This window comes from Merops nubicus, unplaced genomic scaffold (genome assembly GCF_000691845.1).
Source record: "Merops nubicus isolate BGI_N331 unplaced genomic scaffold, ASM69184v1 scaffold6683, whole genome shotgun sequence".
In the NCBI taxonomy this organism is placed as follows: Eukaryota; Metazoa; Chordata; class Aves; order Coraciiformes; family Meropidae; genus Merops; species Merops nubicus.
In genome coordinates, this window is record NW_008599497.1 from 18,937 (window position 1) to 36,615 (window position 17,679).

Consider the following 17,679-nt stretch of genomic DNA (forward strand, 5'->3'; position numbering starts at 1 on the left):
CTCCAGCCCTGAGCCCCCTAGAAGCTCAAACTCTCTTTTGTCATTAATAAACCCATGCAAAATTACTCCTCTGCTCCTTACTCTAGCTGAAGAATGACCTACAGCAAGAAACTAATTATGGATTATCAAATCAAGTAATTTAACTACATAATTTCTTCTGCTATGCTTAAAGAAGGTTACAGGGCTCATTAGATAGACCTGGTGAGAAGTTGCACCAGAGCATACCTCTACATGGTCCAACAAAGCTTTTAATTTAGTAGTTGCCCACACAGATGGAACAAACCAAGTCCTGCAGGCTTCACTGCTGGCAGCCAGCATAGAAACCCAGGACAGAAACACCTAAATCTGGCCAAAGAATAAAATAAAATTAAGGGCCAACTCCATTTTCTGTATCATTGCTATTTCACACAGCACCTCTGCGATGCTCCACTATAAAACATCCATCAGGGAACTGTCAAAACACTGCAGGTAATAGAAAGCATCATTTATAATAAAATGCAAAGTTCTGACAAACCTGAAAAGGTTCATGGGGATGGAGGGGAATAAAATTCAAGGTCTCTAAGGAGGAAACTGTAGTAATTGCCAAACACAACAAAAACCTTGGACATAAGATCTGAGATATGTTGCAGCTTAAGTTTAGAGAAGAAAAGGTTCCCCCAGGAAAGAGAGAAATGGGTGGAAGAAATCATATTGTATGACCTCCCATGCACACACCCAAAGGGAACTCAAATAAACTCAAGAGTATTTCAGCCCCTCCTCCAGTGCTGGAGAAGCCCCTAACTGCAGCAAAGAAAAACAGCCACAAATTGTAAATGAGAGTGGGGAAATGGGAAAAAGCAAAGCTCCAAGGACCTCACTGTGAGGAGCTGAATGGGACCTTAAATTCTCCAGAGCTCTCTCAAATGTACGAACAAGAGCAAGAAGAAGAAATTAATGTTCAAGGCAGGTTTACTGTGTTTTACAGCATTTTTCTTCTACCCAGGTTTTGATTTGCAAGGGGCAATTTAACTTCTTGCCATTGTTAAAATGGGACTACTCTCATTTTGATCCCACCTAGTACTTAAGGCAGACTCAGCACAACCAAAAGTTGAAAGCACCTCTGCCCCCGCAGCTTTTCAAAAAGTGCTTTCTCTCCAGATCCTGCCTTGTCAAAGCAAGTTTAGTTTTATGTCTGCAAAGAGCCAATTTGGGGCTCACATCTTCCTCCCCAACATGCCATACCCGCCACCCGCAAAGGCCCCCTGGCCATCAGCATGCATTAAAACCCTGAATTTTTACATACATGCTTGTGCTGGATCTAAATTATGCCTGATAGTTAATGGGCTCCATGCTTGGGCACCTCTGCCTGGGGATCTGCCAGCTATGGCAGAGGAGCAGAAAGCTCCTGTCACCTCCTTCATTACGTGAAAGGCTCAGCAGGGACCAAAAATATGCTAACGTAGGGCAGAAAAGTTTGGAGGACAGCTAGCAAGACGTATCAAAACCAGGGGTTATCTTCTTCAGGCTCTGCAAGAGCAGGAAGCCTGTCAGAGAGTGTGTTCATGTGATATAGGAATAAAAAGCAAGACTCAGTGAGGATAAGGCTAAATTAATTTATGGTGTCTACAGACACCAGGGAAGAAGCTGGACAGATTCCCACACTGACACCACACTCTGCAGGGGGGACAAAAGCCTCCAAGCCTCCAGCCCAAGCCTCCGAGTTCAGATCATCTTGTGGAAGAGTCAAGTTAGGGAGTACACAGACAAAACGAAGAGCAATGAGTCACAAGGATAAATGAGGAACAATAAGGAAAACTGTCATCTGTAACCAACATTACTTCTGTACTTGGGAAGAGTCAATGCAGCTTCTGCCTTCCTGCCTCACAAACCCCTCCAAGCTCTCCAGAGGAGTCAACAACCATGTGGGTAAAGAAGGTCTGACCAGCAGACGGGTCAAGGTACCTGGATTTCCACAATGGTTGTGCAACACACTTCTCTAAAAGATTTTAAGGAAGCTAAGATGCCACAGCATGAAAGAAGTTCTTTGCTTGGATAAGTAAGTGGTTAGAACAGTCAGTTCTTTGATGGAGGAAGGTCCCCAAGAGGTTCTTCTGGGATTTGAGCTCTTGAAAATAGTCTAAAAGTATCTGGGAAAGGGAAGCGAGCAGTGAAACAGCGAAGATTGATGATCATAACCCAGTAATTTGGCATGTTACAGCTAAGGGCTGACCATGAAGAACTGCAGAAAGACCCTACAGGACTGAGGGACTGGGTAATAAAACAGGAGACTGTATTTTTCCATTAGATCAACCAAGGAACATAGCAGAGCTGAAAAAGAAAGGTTCAGCAAGGGTGGGGAAAATATAACCAGCATCTTCATCCTCTTGCTTCTGCTTTTTTAACACCAGCAGAAGATGCAACACCAAAAATCCTTCCCAGAGGTATTACAGGAGGGTCCACTTGTCCATTTTACACCAGGAGCTGCTGGTCAGGAGCAAAGGGCAGCCACATGCTGGCTCCCCACTGAAGGCTTTATCTTGTAGAATTAAAACCTGCTCCATCTCCAACTCTTCTATTTTGTATGAGAAATTATAACTTGGTTCCAGATGTCACATTTTTATCTCTCTCCTAGTTTTCCATGACTTTTCAAAGAAGTCTGGCAGCAATCTGAGACATTCATTAGTCAGTTATTTCTAAAGCATGTTACCAGGATATGATTTTGAGTTGTGTAATGTCTGTTTTTCATATACTCCCATAGCCTACACTTTAATCAAGAGTTACTTATTGCAAGTTTTCTTTAATTCCGGTTTGCCTGCCACATTTCATTTGGGGTTTTCTTCCAGAAGTCAAATTCACACACACAAAAATGTTCAGAAGCTCAGCTGCTTCAGAATACTTGATTTTATTCCCATTTTTACTTATTAGCTTCTTGAGAAGGGGGGAGAAAAAAAATACTCACTGAAGTAGAGCAAAGGTTGAAAAAACACAGTGCTGCAAAAAAGTTCCTCGATTAAACCCAACCCTATGGCCACAGTGGTGACAAATCAGGAAACTTACAGTTAACGTAGAGGAAAGTGCCTGCATAGAAGTGGCACTTTCTTTCAGAAAACCCTTCTGTTTCATTGAAAGGACTGGCTACACAACTCAGTTTCAAATTTGACCGAAGCGTGTTTTCTTCTGATCAGCAGCTCTTGGGTCAGAGTCAGAGCAAGGTCCCATCTTCTCACACGCAGGTGTCACTGTGACAGTCCTGCGGCCAATTTTCTCACTCAGGTAAACCCTGTGAGCAACAAGGGCATGATCCACATCAACAGGGGTGAAACAGCAGTGAAAGATGAACTTGGGGCATGGCCCTCTTTGATTTCACTTTCTCCCCACGCACAGGCACAACTGGCTGCAGTACAAGTACAGGAACTTTACACTGTTTTAGAGTCTCTTTGATGTTATAGGGAGACAGGTGATGTTGAGGAAGTTCATGTCTATTTAAGAGATTCCACCCGACTACAAGGGTCCTCCACGATATGATCATCATGGAGCTTCAGCTAAAAACACAGGGCTGCACTGATGCTAAGGCACAGGGCTACGAAAAAGATTCATAAGTCAAACAATCTCTAAATTTTAAAAAATAAAATAAAATTACTAAAGACTTGGAGTGAAATAGAAGGGAACAGAAATTATATTTTCAGAATGTAAATGTTTTAAGGAGTTCTTGTCCTTTACATAGTAAAACCAAAAATCCCCCATCAGTGGTGCCCCAAAGCCCCAGCTCTTCCTAAATTCAGCCTTTCCTGAGCTTTAATCTTTCTACTTCAGGCAGAGCTGCAGGCGCAGCTGATACTTCTGCAGCCAAGGGACTGCAGGCAGGTAAAGATTGGCAGGATGCTTCTGCTACTAAAAAAAACCAGCAGCAAATTACTACTTGTAGTTAACCTTTAACTGCTCCCACTTACTGGAATTTACCCCTTCCACTGGGCTAAATTCCAGCACCCCGCATCCTTCCGCGTCAATGCTCCAGGGTGTAGAGGCGTGATTGGCTGGCTCTGGCAGCACGCTTGCTCTCTACATCTTCATCTCTGTAACTGTGTGCTCCCCTTCCCTACCTCCCACCAGTACAACTGCTTGCTGGGCCATGCTACTGTCAACGTTGGGATGCTTGGAGTATTATTTTTGACTTGGTTTATTGCAACCAGTCAGGTTACAATGCAAAATTTTATCCATGTGAGCAGTGAGCAGAGTTTCTTTTGCCATCAGTGTGATAACTAAACTATGCTCCTCTCCAGGCTCTTTTTAAATTAATAGATATCATCACATGTTCAATTTATAGATGGAAAAAAAAAAACCCTGCAACAGAAACTCAAGATTATGAATTTGAAGAAAAAAAATCTAGAACCCCAGTGATACCCTATAAACCTGTGCATTGTTTTGGTGACAGAATACATGCCACGTCCAGTCCTAATGCAGACCTTTTATCTGAATTCACTCCTATCTTCTCTTACACTGTCACACCCAAACACAGTAAAGGTCTTTTACTTTCCTGGGTTATAGTTGCCTAATTTAAGATGTCAGTCTAAGGAGCCAATGCCACTGAGGAAGTCTGCTTGGCCTTCAGCCTGAAGGACACGACCACAAGACACCCTTCAATCCAAAACTTCTCCCCATCCATCCTCTCTTCTGCTACCTCCAGCTTACTCCCCCTCACATCTATTCATCCTCAGCCTCATCCCATCCCCTCCTGTCAACCTTGTTCACTCTCATTTGTATTCCTGCACCTCACCCAATGCTCTCAAACCCAGCGTCCTCCTCAGACCTTTACCAGGACCAACTCCTACACACACACATCTCAATCATTCCAAGACACCGGGGTGCTTAAGCCTCGCTAAAATAAGGCTTTTGACTAAAACCTCATTCCCTGGAGGTTAAGGCTGTTCAATAAGACAAAATGCATTTTGTACGTGGAGAAATCCCTGACTGAAGTGTCTGTGTAGACATGGAAACTTGAAAGTTTAAGGAAGCAAAGTGGAATTGCAATGGAAAAATAACACCACAAGCAGCACAGATCATAGATAATGTTTCAAATAAGCTTAATTTTGAGTTTTCTCAGTCTGTAGCTTTTTTCTCTTTATGTTCTCAACTGTAATTTCAAGAATTTCAGTTTCCACATCTTTTCTTCTGACCCAAACCGTATTGACTTTATGTGGCAAGGTTTTGGTAGTGGGGGTCTGCAGGGGTGGCCTCTGTGAGAAGACACCAGAAGCTTCTGCAGTGTTGGACACAGCCAACTCCAGCCAGTCCTACCATTGAGATCATTAAAGAAGATATTGAAAGGGACTGCACCCAGTATTGATCCCTGGGGTACACCACTAGTTACTGGCCTCCAACTAGACTTTGCATCACCAATCACCATCCTCTGGGCCCAATCATTCATCTAGTTTTCAGTCCACCTGTCTGCTCAGCCAGCCCACACTCCATCAGCTTCTCGAACAAGAATCCTATGGAAGACAGCATCAACAGCCTTACTGAAGTCAAGGCAGACAAAATCCACTGGTCTCTCCTCACCTACCAAGCTAATCCTTTCATCATAGAAGGTTATCTGCTTGGTCAGGCATGAGCCCTCCTTGGTGATTCACGCTGATCACCTTCATGTTCTTCAAGTGCTTGGAAATGGTTCTCAGGATAAGCTGCTTTGTCACTTTCCCAGGGAACAAGGTGAATTTGAGCAGCTTGTACTTCCCTGTGTCCTCCTTCTTGCCCCTTTTCAAAGACAGGAATGACATTTACTTTCCTCTAGTCCTTAGGTACCTCTCCTAACCACCATAATAATTCAAATATTATCAAGTGGCCTCACTGTCAGGTCACATTGCATTCATGAGTGCATCTCACCAGGACCCATGGACTTGTGTATGTCCAGTTTAAGTATATGATGCCAACAGGATCAGAAGCCTGTGACTGCACACAGATCTCCAGTTCCTGTGTTTATTCCTCATGCTGCATGCATGAACAATAGATGCTTCAGAGCCACCTCCTCCACACACCCCTCCTCTTCACCAGTAGGACCACCCCATGCACATTCATGGTCCGTCCATCGCCCCCAGAAACTCTGCAGTCACTTATTTTCTCCAGGTTGCCCTTGGCAGCATCATTGGTGCCCACACTCAAGAACAGGGAAGCAGGAGCCGCCTTCTTGGTGGCGGAAGACACCAACTTCCAGCCTCAGTTTTCATCCCACCTGAGACAGGCTCTGCCTTTTGTTTCCACTTGTCCCCTCCTTGCTCTCTGCCACGTGTTGGGCCCCCAGTTTGCACACATGTTCATTCTCTTCCTCACCCAAGCTGGCCTCAGTCCCTTGGGGACTGCAAGACCACCAGGATCAGGCAACTAAGCATAAGCAGGGAAGGAGGAGTGGGTGGTATTGCTGCCTTGTGTGGCAGCAGATCACACAAAGATTTAATCAGACCCTGAAGCCGCACCCTATCTTCTCTTCCCCCCTAGCCTCTCCTCTTCCTCCCCATCCCCATGCTGTTTTGGCCTCAGGGTGCAAGCTCTTGCTCCCATCCTGCCACTCATCTCTTTGTCTGCGCTCCCAACAATACCTGCCTGGAGCTCCATTCCCTCAACACGCTTTCATCACAACACTCTCCATCCCTTTGCTTCAACAAAATCCAGAGGGAAAATTTTCATATAAAACAAAATTCATCCTTGCTAGTACCCAAGGACCACATGAATCACCCTTGGTTTGGAAGAAGGAAAAAGCAGCGCTTTATGAGGCCGAGGGAATTTTTGCTGATTTTCAATCCTCTTGTTTTTGAAATTAAAACATGAACATGCTGGGAAGAGGGAGGGTGGGCACAGAAAAAAGGAAGATGAAAAATAGCAAAGACATGGCTGCTGTCTTTCTTGCTGGCTACTTTGCTGTTGGTAAATCACAAGTGCAGCATGTGTTCCTACTAGCTTCTGGCAAGTTTCAGCCAATAAATTATAAAGCATTGATTTAAGAGAGGGAAAGAAGAAGAAAAAGAAAAGGCAGCAATAAAATTGCTTTTAAGTAATTCCAGTGTAGGAGGTGTGTAAACAAGATACGTCACGACTCCTTGAAAAATTCGTATTGGACGGACAGAGGGTGATGAAAGAAGAAAAAAAAATGGTGGAGAACAAAAGCACAACGGTGTAAGAAAATTCAGAGGTCTTAGCTTACATTTTATACTTTATTCAAGCTTTCAGCTACCTCATTGGACTTGAGGTAATGGAATCAAAAAGTATGAAGCACCTCTGGCTACCAGTAGATGGACAATTATGCGCAAGAGGGTCAGGAATTACTCTGAATTCTTGCACATGTTATTGTGAACTGGTTTGTCCTTGCCAAAAAAAAAAAAAAAAAAAAAAAAAAAAAAGAGAAGGTGTTTGTTTAAAGACTGCCTAAGCTCTGTCCCATCTCAAAACCAGTTTGTGTCTTTTGTTCATTAATTCTACTGCAAACCTCTTCCACACTTCACTCCTCTGATGATTACAGACAATCCTCTTAATTTCCTGTGTAAATCTATTTTTGGTCTGTTCTTCCATCATTGTGGCCCCTAAATTTAAAAAGCTTTTTTCAATAAACATCACATTAGTTACAGTGTCCCTTGTAACTGCTCTCACTTTTTAAGGAAAAGCACATCTCAATGAGGGCACCAGAAGCTGCCTGGGGTTTGCTCATCTGCTGTAATTTGTGCCCAGCCCTGAAACAGATAAAAAAAAAAATCCCCTGATGCTGAGGAACTACCCAGGATGACTCCTGCCACCACAGGAAGCATTTCTTTTGCACAGATTTAGTTTCTGGTGGAAAAAACTGCCACAACCCTCATCTTAATACAGCGTCTACTTCAGTCCTGAAGGAGACCCGCCCTAATTTACCAGGTCTTTGCCCAGGTAATCTCAAAGGTTTTTTAATTTCCCCTGTAGAGATCATCTTTCCATTTCTCTGGTCATAATTCCCTCACTCATTCTGGTTTAACCCCAATAAATAAAACAATACACTCTTCTCCAACCAGGTTATTTCAGGGAGTATTAATGCCACCCCCCCGCCACGGACTGGTACTGCAGATGGACATAAATTTCCTGCCCAACTGTGTCCTCTTGGTCATTCAGAGTCTTCTCGTGATCAGACACACACATCCTGTTCTTCATTTGCTTCATCCTGTTCCTACTTGGTCTTCCAGATCATTTAGGTCCTCCTGTAAAACATTCCCAGTTTCCATGATTTCTTGCTGTTGGTTCAGCAAATTTTATCTACACATTCATCCTCCAAGGTCCTTCTACAAACATTAACAAGAGGTATCCTAACGCCATCCCTGAGGGGGTCTTAAAAACAACCCCTCCTAGTTGCAGTTACCTCCCTTATTTCAATCTGTGTCTGCTCCAACCTCATAACTCAACTTCTTTGGTAGAGCCGTTGCACACATAGCACTCTAACAACCATCTCAAAACATCAAGGGGATCAGAATAACCTCATTTCTTTACTCAAAAAATAACTTAGAAAAGGTGTATATCAGATTAATTTGGCATAAACTACACCTATTTAATTATCCTTTTTTTGTCCCCCGCCAAAATCTTGCTCTAGAATGGTGTCACAACAGTTTTAAAAGTTAATATTAAGGTGAAGCTCTCAGTCACTTTTCTAAAGGTCTTTCCACTCCACCTTCCCAACCACAACATCACCCCCTCTCTTCCTCTCACTTGTCCACATCTGTCACACCACGTCCATATCTTTTTTCCTTCCTCCAAAACAACTGTGACCCAGACATGTCACTTGTATTCTGGCCACACACAGGAAAGTCATTTACCTGTTACCTGTTCCATTCCCATGGGCTTCACCCAAGGCCACTCCGAAACAAATGACCAAGTATTTCCCATGCCACCAACGAGAACAAGGAGAAAACTCAACAATCACCTTTTAAACAGCTACAAGAAACATGAAGATGTCAAAGTAATTCACAAAGTCACAGTAAGAAATTTCAATTAAAGTGAGAAGCCTTAAGTATCAGCACAGGATAAGTTTTCTCATGGAGCAGAGCCATCGTAGGCTGCTCCACCTCTCCAATCCAATAATTCCTGCCTCTTACTGCAGCTTGCTCATCCTTCAGCTTCTGGAAAACTGAAAAACACCATGTTGAAAATTAAATTTTATTCCTGCCATTTTATTTCTTCATCAACCCTGTTGGATCAACTTTCCTTCTTAACTAGGTGTCATATCCATTCCATACCAGATCTAAAAAGGTTTTTGAGTTACAAGTACTACAGCTGAGCACTTCAAAGTCTGCTCATTTTATCAAGTTATGGTTACATTAGGAGTGCATGTTACATCCAATAACCAAAATCTGTCATCCTTTAACAGAAGAGTCGCTAAGAACATCATCAAAAATCCACCTAGCTTATGTCCCATAGGTCTTCACCTTCTAGTACAAATCCAGGCACATCAGATAAATCACTTTTACCCTTTGTCTTCAGCCAAAGATGTTCATTGCCTTATTTGTCCATCTATCCTTCCCAAGAATCCTGTGTTTCAGGACACTCAGGTACCAGACATCTGAAGAGTCACAGTCAAGCACCAGTATAAGACAACCAATCGTGTACTGGGTTGTTTTGGCTTTGGTTTTGTTTTTTTTAATTAGAAGTACTAGGATACCTTCTGCCATGTGGACACAGTGATTCTGACCCACCACTGAGGGCACCTGTTAGTTGAATACAGGTGTGACATCGATGGCCTCCTCAGCAATGCGATTTCTACCACTGCCCCAAGAAACAAGCGACCTGGTACAGCTCTGGAGGTGGAAACCAGAGTTTCTGCCAAACTTCTGCCACCTCAGAAAGTGTCTCTGAAATCAGGTCACTTGATTATCTCCATCTCCTACCAACATTTCTCTTTTTTTCTGACCAAAATAAAGAATAGAAACCCAAGAAACTAGCTTCATTAATTCAGAGTCAGGGACATCCACAGCATCTTCTCAGAATGGGATCAACAGCATGTTTTCCTATTTCAGGAGCTTATGATGCATACTCCAGGCATGTTACCAAAGCCCTTCTCACACATGTTTAAGACCTGCCTCACTTACGTTCATTAACACCCCCGTTATGCAAAGCCTTCAGCTTCTGATGCCTCATTACTGATGGGAACTGTGCAGGATGGTACCCAAGTGAGACACGGGATGTCAAAGCAGTCCACATCTCCCTTGGACTGCTCAGGGAAGCGTAGTACCCACCTACTGCAGGGACCTCTACAAGACCACCCAATTTCACCCATTCTTTTGCCTCCAGCCCAGTGACACTAAACACACTGAGTACTGCTAGAAGGCAGGGGTATGGCTTCCATTAGCTACTGCTAAATCTGGAGGTGCGCAATTACAGGCATATGGGCACAACCTCTTATTTCCTTTAGAGATGTAATAGCTTTGTCAAAACAGATGTTGTGGGAACAGCACGGAGCTCCACCAGGCATTCTGGAGGACAGCATATACAGTGGAAAAGGACTCCCAGAGCAATGCATGCATCCCGTTGAGTATAAGCATAGGAAGATCAAATGGGGAGAAGATGGCTTTACGAGCTCTACCATCACTGCCTCTTCTTCCCGTCTTTTTAATACTTCTATTAAAAAAAAAATCACAAAAATAACCTCATGTCTACCAGACCTAACTTGAAGTGAGAGGATTAAACTCTTTTCTTAGTTAAGTTACAGAATAAATTATTTGATTAAGCTAAAATTACTTACTATCAGACATTCCTTCTTCTCCGTACAGGGGTCTTGATTTGATAATCCCACAACAAAAATAGGAAAATACATTTTTAATGCAACCGATTAACATTTTACCTCATTTTGGAGCACTCTCTGTATCCTTTCACCTGTAGGTTTTAATTCCAGACAGCTGACATTTCCTGAAAATGCATTATCGCTGAAAAATAAGTTACAGTGTTGACAGAGCACAGTGCTCGGTGGTCTGCCTCGGGCTAGAAACCCAATTAAACGGCCGCACCAATCCCTTCTGGCCTCACTATTTTTCATGACATAAAAACTATTCCAGCCATAATCTATTTTTTTGGCTACTGATTAATTTAACAGAAAGATAACAAAGCATCTCAATGGGACCACAGTGACCTCAATACTCCTGCAAGCCACTGAACAAGGAAAGGGAAGCTCTGGAGCATGCAGGTACTACAATGACTACAGAAGGTACTGGTGGTCATCTCCATGGATGTCTCCTTGTTTGTGGAGCTTGAGGAGGAGACTGTACTGGGAGCCTGCCAGCTCTGCAGGCAGACAGACCAATGTGGAAATCTTACACCTCATCTAAAGAGATAAGGAGAAAGCTCTTGTTCAGCCTCAGGTGGTTTATACTTAAATAGATCTTATCTTCCCCAAACCCTCTAGGACTCCCTGAAAGGAGGCTGGAGCCAGGTGTGGGTCTGTCTCTTCTCCCAAGGAACAAGCAACAGGACATGAGGAAATGGCCTCAAGCTGTGCCAGGGGAGGTTTAGGTTGGACATTAGGAAAGACTTCTTCACCAAAAGGGTTTCCAAGCCCTGGAACAGGCTGTCCAGGGAGATGGGAGTCACCATCCCTGGAGATATTTAAAAGACATGCAGGTGTGGTGTTGAGAGACATGGTTTAGTGGTGCCCTGGCAGCACTGGGTTAACAGCTGGACTCTATCTGAAAGGCCTTTTCCAGTCAAAACAATTCTATGATTCTAAAATTAAAAAAAAAATAAATAAATACACAAAGCACACATTCTTGGTACCCAACAAAGAGCATCACCTTCTCTTCATCAGTAGAGACCTAAGCCAACCTAAACCTAAGTTCCAATGGGGATGCAGACCCCCCCATCTGCACCTACGAGGGAGGTGCACCACAAAGGTGGTGGAGACCCAAGCAGAGCAGCACTGGAGCAAGGCATGAATTCACTACCAAGGCTCTTTGAGACCTCCTACTGAAACCCACTAACTCATCCCTCTCCCACCCAAAAGGGCAAAAAGAGCCAAAACCAGCTTTCCACCTGAAATGCTGAGGTTTGAACCCTGAGCCCCCAAATTAAGGTTGACATATGGGTGATTCCCACAGCCCTTCATAACGAGGTGGTGAGTTTGCCTTATAGCTTCCCCTCAGGGGGCGGCCGGCCCTGCAGGGAGAGCCAGAAGGGAAATGAGCCCCAGGGGTCCCGCATTGAGTTGACAAAGGTCAGGTGTCTGCTTGGGGATAAAAGCTGGGACCACCTGCAGGGAGTCAGGAGTGTCTGTCTGTGGAGTGCACTCCCCAGAGCTTCCTGGTTCAGGGCAGACCTCCTGACTCTCCCTGGAGCTGGGCCCCAGTCCGTTTAGACCTTTGTGAACGCGGGCTGATCGGGTGAGAGTTGCCATGTGGGCACCTTCTTCTTATGTATTTAACTGGCTGGTCTGGCTGTTTCCCATGCCAACTGTGGGAAACCTCGGCTCACTGTTTGTACCACCTGTTGTGGGCCGAGTCCCATCTTTGTGGGATTGTTGGGGGTGGCGTCAGTTATGTACCAGCTGATTGATCTGTTTGTACCCCCAGCGATCATTCATGCAACGTCCTTCTTGTCTACAATACAGTCTGTGTATTGGATTCTCTTCCTGCTGGTGCTACCATTTTTGTTGGGCCTGGTCATTGGCAAAACACCACCCCACCCGCCACACTGCTCGCCTCAGCCAATCCTTTCCCATTATACACTTTACCAAGTAAAAGCAGCACCTGATGTTCGAAATGCTACACAGAAGATTCTGGCACAAGTTCTAGGAAAAGTAAAATTAAATTCTGTCAGACCTCCTCCAGCCACACTTACAGCATGAAAACCTGTTTCAGTTAATGTTCCAGTGGTCCCCCCCTACAGCACTCTTGCACACCTCATCTGAGTGATCTTTGGTCTCCAGCACCTTCCTTTGATGATCAAGGATCTCCATAGCCTCCTTACTACCCCCTTTTTGCTGGCAAAGGGTAAAAAGAGGGCAAAGAAGGAACATGAAACGTCTTTCCATGTGCATATGTCTAGGCTCATGTGTATCCGAAATCCTCCCTAAAAGGACTTTTTTTAGGCAAAGCGGCTCATCTGCCACCGCAATGCCTATTTTCCCCCACGCCAGAGGACATTCTCTTTAAATGCTGAGAGATTTAACTAATAACATTAAGATGATGACTTACCAGTTTCTCATTATCTTCTGAGGTTCTCTGGTAATGAGCTGCTAAAGCAACGTAATCCTGCGCCTGCTTGTTACACTCTAAACACTTGAGTCCATGCCGGATTATACTCAACGGGTCCGTATAGAGAGGTAAGGCTGGCTGAGCATTAGCAGAAATTCCAACCCCACCTCCTGAAGCAGCACTGGGCTTACACGAAGGAGACGGTGAGTGCAAAGTCTGAGGAGCCTGAGAGGCTGAAGAGCTTGTAGGAGAAGGTGAAAACATTTGGTCTAAGGAAATTGGTTTCATTAGCAGCTGAGAACACTGCATGATAAATCCTTTGCTCTTATGATCTCTTGCGTGTTTAAGCAAGCTACACTTATTAAAAAAAAGTAGCATAGCTGAACACTGAGTGCACATGACTTCAATATGAACACTTCGTCTGCTATAGTGATGAGTCAGGCTTTTCTCTAAGGCAAACGAGTCCCCGCATTCCAGGCAACAATACCCAGAGGCAGGTAAATTAATACTGGTGTCAAGCGGAGGGCTAAGGTTTGGAGTATAAATTGGCACCGGATTGGCACTGTGTAGTACTTTATTAAACGCCTCCACAATGACGGGAGCAGCTTTCTTGACTTGGTGCACCAGAGGCACAGACATCTGCGTCACCTGAGGCTGATTCCGCCTCTGGGCTGACGATTTTGCAGTCACGGAAGCAGCGACGCTGTGCGGGACCAAGTTGAGATTGGCCAGGTGAACAGCTTTGGGAAGAAGGCTGGAGGTGGTTGCGCCAGACGGCTGCGCCGCAGGACCCTGCTGCTGCCTCTTAACGCCTACTTTTACGGCACCACTGCCACCGTTTGGCAGCGGGGACAAGGACACGGCACATGTGCTGTTTGCAGCAGTATCTGTTTTCATACCATCCGCGTAAGGGTTCGCTATGTTGGACAGCTGGGTAGCCACAGCAGCCCCAGTTTTGGTTGAATTTTTGCCAGGCTCACCTTCCATAACTGCACTGGTGTCAGGGGATGGGAAAGATTTGATAAACTCTTCGGCAGATGAGGTTTCCAAAGGCCACTCTTCTGAAGATTTGCCCAACTCATCGTTTTCTGGCAAAATTCTAGTTACGGTCCTTTTAATTTCACCAGAGGATGTCTTGATAGTCTTTATTCTAACTTTGGGAATAGCTGGTGGAGAGCCGGCTGCCATGGAAGGAGAGCCTTTCCCACTGCTGTCACTGCACACACTTCGAGGACTCTCAGGCTGCTTGCTGGCTTTCCTCACCACCTCTAAGGGGCTTCGGGGGCTCTTTGGTGACTTGGGCATTTTTGGACTTCCCTTTGTCCCGTCTTTAAAAGGACCAGGGTCCTTGGTAAGATTTGGCTGATCGCCTTTTGGAATACACGCAACCTTTTTGGCCTGAAGGGCTACTAACGCCGCCACGCAGGATGACAACTTTGAGTGAGTTGGCTTTAACCTCTGGCGAGGTGGTACCAACGAAGACATGTTAGGCTCAGGCACAGATCCCTTACTTTCTCCTAAGTTGTTGTGAGGGAGGTCTCCAAACACCAAGCCTTCTCCCAGAAAGTTGTTGGTATCTACCAAGTCTTTTGATTCCACAAACCTCTCTGCTACTTTGTCTTGTTCTCTCCTTCTCATTTCCAACCTGTTCTCCGGGTGGCAGTGGATTTCCATCTTCTGTTCCTTTTTGCAATATTGATCAAACATGCTCAATTCAGGCTCTGGTACCCTTCTAAGATGATCTAGTACTGAAGCTCCAGTTGGTATATACATTGAAGGTGGTGGAAAATACGGCGTTTGGGCAAGTTTGGGTTTATCACCTATACTGTTCTCTTTGAATCCATCCTCTGGTTCAGGGCTGGAAATTGGGCTGAACTGACTAAACGTTGGCAAAGCCTCTGACTTGGACTGGTCCAGTTTCTCAGAGTAACTTCTCGAGCTGTCACCATTAATAAAAGTTGACTCAAATTTGCCATAATTATGCACTAAAGTGTGAGCCTCCAATGGCAGATCAGACCCACGAAACCCATTGTGGAGCAGACCAGTCCCGAGGTGATTTCCCTCTTTTTCTGCTTCAAAAGACTCTTGGCGACTCGTGTTCTTCACTATCACACTCACAACAGGCGCATCAGAGGGTGGCAAAGAGTGGGATAAGGACACGTTCTCATCTATGCAGATTCCCGATGACTTCAGGTGATTCTCATTCTCCTCCCCAGCCGATGGGATGGTCTCCTTGGCATCCAGGCTCGTTGGATCCGGGATGTCAAAAGCAGCCAAGAGGTCATCAAAGTCTGGGGTCTTCATGTCCCCCATGATGAAAGCTACTATTAAAAGAAAAGAAAAAAAACTTGTCAGGTGTATTTCCCCCCAAAAAAAATGTTATAAGACTCATTTGCATAAACATCTTACATGGCTGCCCAAAACTCTAATGCGGCAGGGTACAAAGGCTGGAGACATCTGCAGCAGAAACTTCGGCTTCCACTTCAACTATTCCACAACTGACTGCTTGCATGCAGAAGATATCAGCCCAGGTTTATCAACACAATTTTCAACACCACGTCTGAATGGTGCCATTTTGCAGGGCATCATGGGGAAGGAACCTCTCCTGCCCTCACTGCACCTGGAGGATCAGCAGGAGCTCAGGTCCCATCCAGCTCAGGCTGGCAGGGACAGAGGGACAGGAGCTGTTCACTCCTGTCCTGCAACACAACCCATCCTCTCCAAGCTGCAGGCAGACCTGCTCCCAGTGCTTCAAGCAACGTGGTAGGAGACAGGGTCGCCTTCTCCCAGGATGCCCAAGAATAGAGCTGGGTCAAGCATGACCTTTTAAACGACACCAAGCTCATGCAGGGGACATCTTTTCAACCTGTCAGATGCATCACTACTCCAAAACCAGCTGTTGTCATGAGCTTCAACAGAAAAGATTCAGAAGCACAGGGTTCCTTTTTCGTTGGGATTCTTTTTGTTTTTATTTGTTGGGATTTTATTTTAGAGCTAACAGGCAACAATCACTGTTTGATTTCTCAACAGATTGTCATGTCTGAAGAATTCCATCCTCCTTCAAAGAAAAAAAGGCAGGAGTACACAGGTGCTCCAGTACAAACAGGCCTGAAAAATGAGCTGACTCCCTCCCCAGAACAACTTAAATAATAGAAGTCTTCAGTAAATAGAGCAGCTCAAAGCACGGTAAACCAAGCAGGGTTTATCCAAAACCGGGGCAACCCTTAATTAGGTAACGATGCAAGGTAAAACTGCCCAAAGACAGACTAAAGGATTGTATCCAAATCATAACAACAAACAGTGTTCCCAGCCAGCTCTCTCTTTAGAAGCCCTCCAGAAGGGAAGTGGGGACCCAGACACTCACCGCAAAGAACTATGACAGCAATAATCAAGCTCTGATGAGACGCATAATGAAAAACGACAGCACAGAATTATTTGAATGTTTGTGCTCACTACTGCCAGGGATACTGTGGTGCTTTGTTTTGTTGTTTGGCTGGTTGTTTTTGTTTTGTTTTTTTAAAATAAATATATTTTCTAGTTTGTGCAATATAGACTTACCAAATATTTAATAAGCCATTCTTTCAATATTTGTTTCATTTAAACCCCAAATTTATGAGAACTGATGGATGATGCAGGAGAGGGGATAAAAAAAAACCCCAACACCGAAAGAGCACCAACTGAACTAGCAGAACACCAGTTTCTGATTGGTAAGGAGCACCCATAGGCAAGGTGAGTCCTGCCATGTTCACTTGACTTGGGCTCCATCAGCGCTGCCAAAGCAATCGCCTGGGTGGGAAGAGCCCAGGAGAAGGAACTCTTGGGAGCAAAGGTGCAGGCAGACAGGAGGACCCTGGGGCAAGGCGGAGGGAGAGAAAGAAGCCGATACCTTCCCAGAAGGCCATTGATTTAAGGCCGCTTTATTTACAATTGGATTTAAAAGTTTGTCAAGCGTCACATTAAAACCAAACAAAGCGCAGCCATTCCTGCCAAGCTGCTGGTATGGGGAACAATTTACAGCACTGGGCCAGAAGAAATCACTCCAGCATGCACCAAGAGGATACACTGGTCTTTGAGCTTGAGTTCAGCCATGCCTATAGACAAGCCCTGGAGATGCTGCTTTGGTTAATCTACTGCAAAACACTCTGTGGAGATTTATCTGACTTAAGAGTGGCTCGCTGTGGTTTAGCTTAAACTTGTTCTCATTCTTAAACCACAAATAGGAAAGTCCACAGAGGACTCTACAGTAATTTACAATCAAATCCCTCAGCCAGGTAGGGCAGCTGTGCCTTAAGCTTTGGAAGCTCAGAAGAGAATCCATATGCTTCACATCACCAGCGCCTGGTAAGGACTTCTGAAACATCACAGATGGCTGAGGTTGGCAAAGAGCATGGACCTGAAACTTCCCTTTCCTTTGGGTGGAAAAACTTGTGCCAGCTGGGAGAGAGCTCAGCAACGCACAGCTCCCAACATTTCTGGTACACAAACCCTTCCACAAGGAATATGTTTCATCCATAACCTG

The 17,679-nt window shown here is 44.8% G+C and overlaps 1 protein-coding gene across 1 annotated transcript in view; it reads right to left on the reverse strand.

Annotated features, from left to right (window-relative positions):
* ZNF592 (zinc finger protein 592) overlaps positions 1–15,474 on the reverse strand; it is a 32,945-nt gene extending 17,471 nt beyond the window's left edge. Inside the window, exon 1 of the mRNA XM_008937393.1 lies at positions 13,161–15,474. Coding sequence (XP_008935641.1) covers positions 13,161–15,473 — 2,313 coding nt within the window. The 5' untranslated portion in view covers position 15,474. The remainder of the gene's footprint in view (positions 1–13,160) is intronic.
* Positions 15,475–17,679: the final 2,205 nt, after the last annotated feature.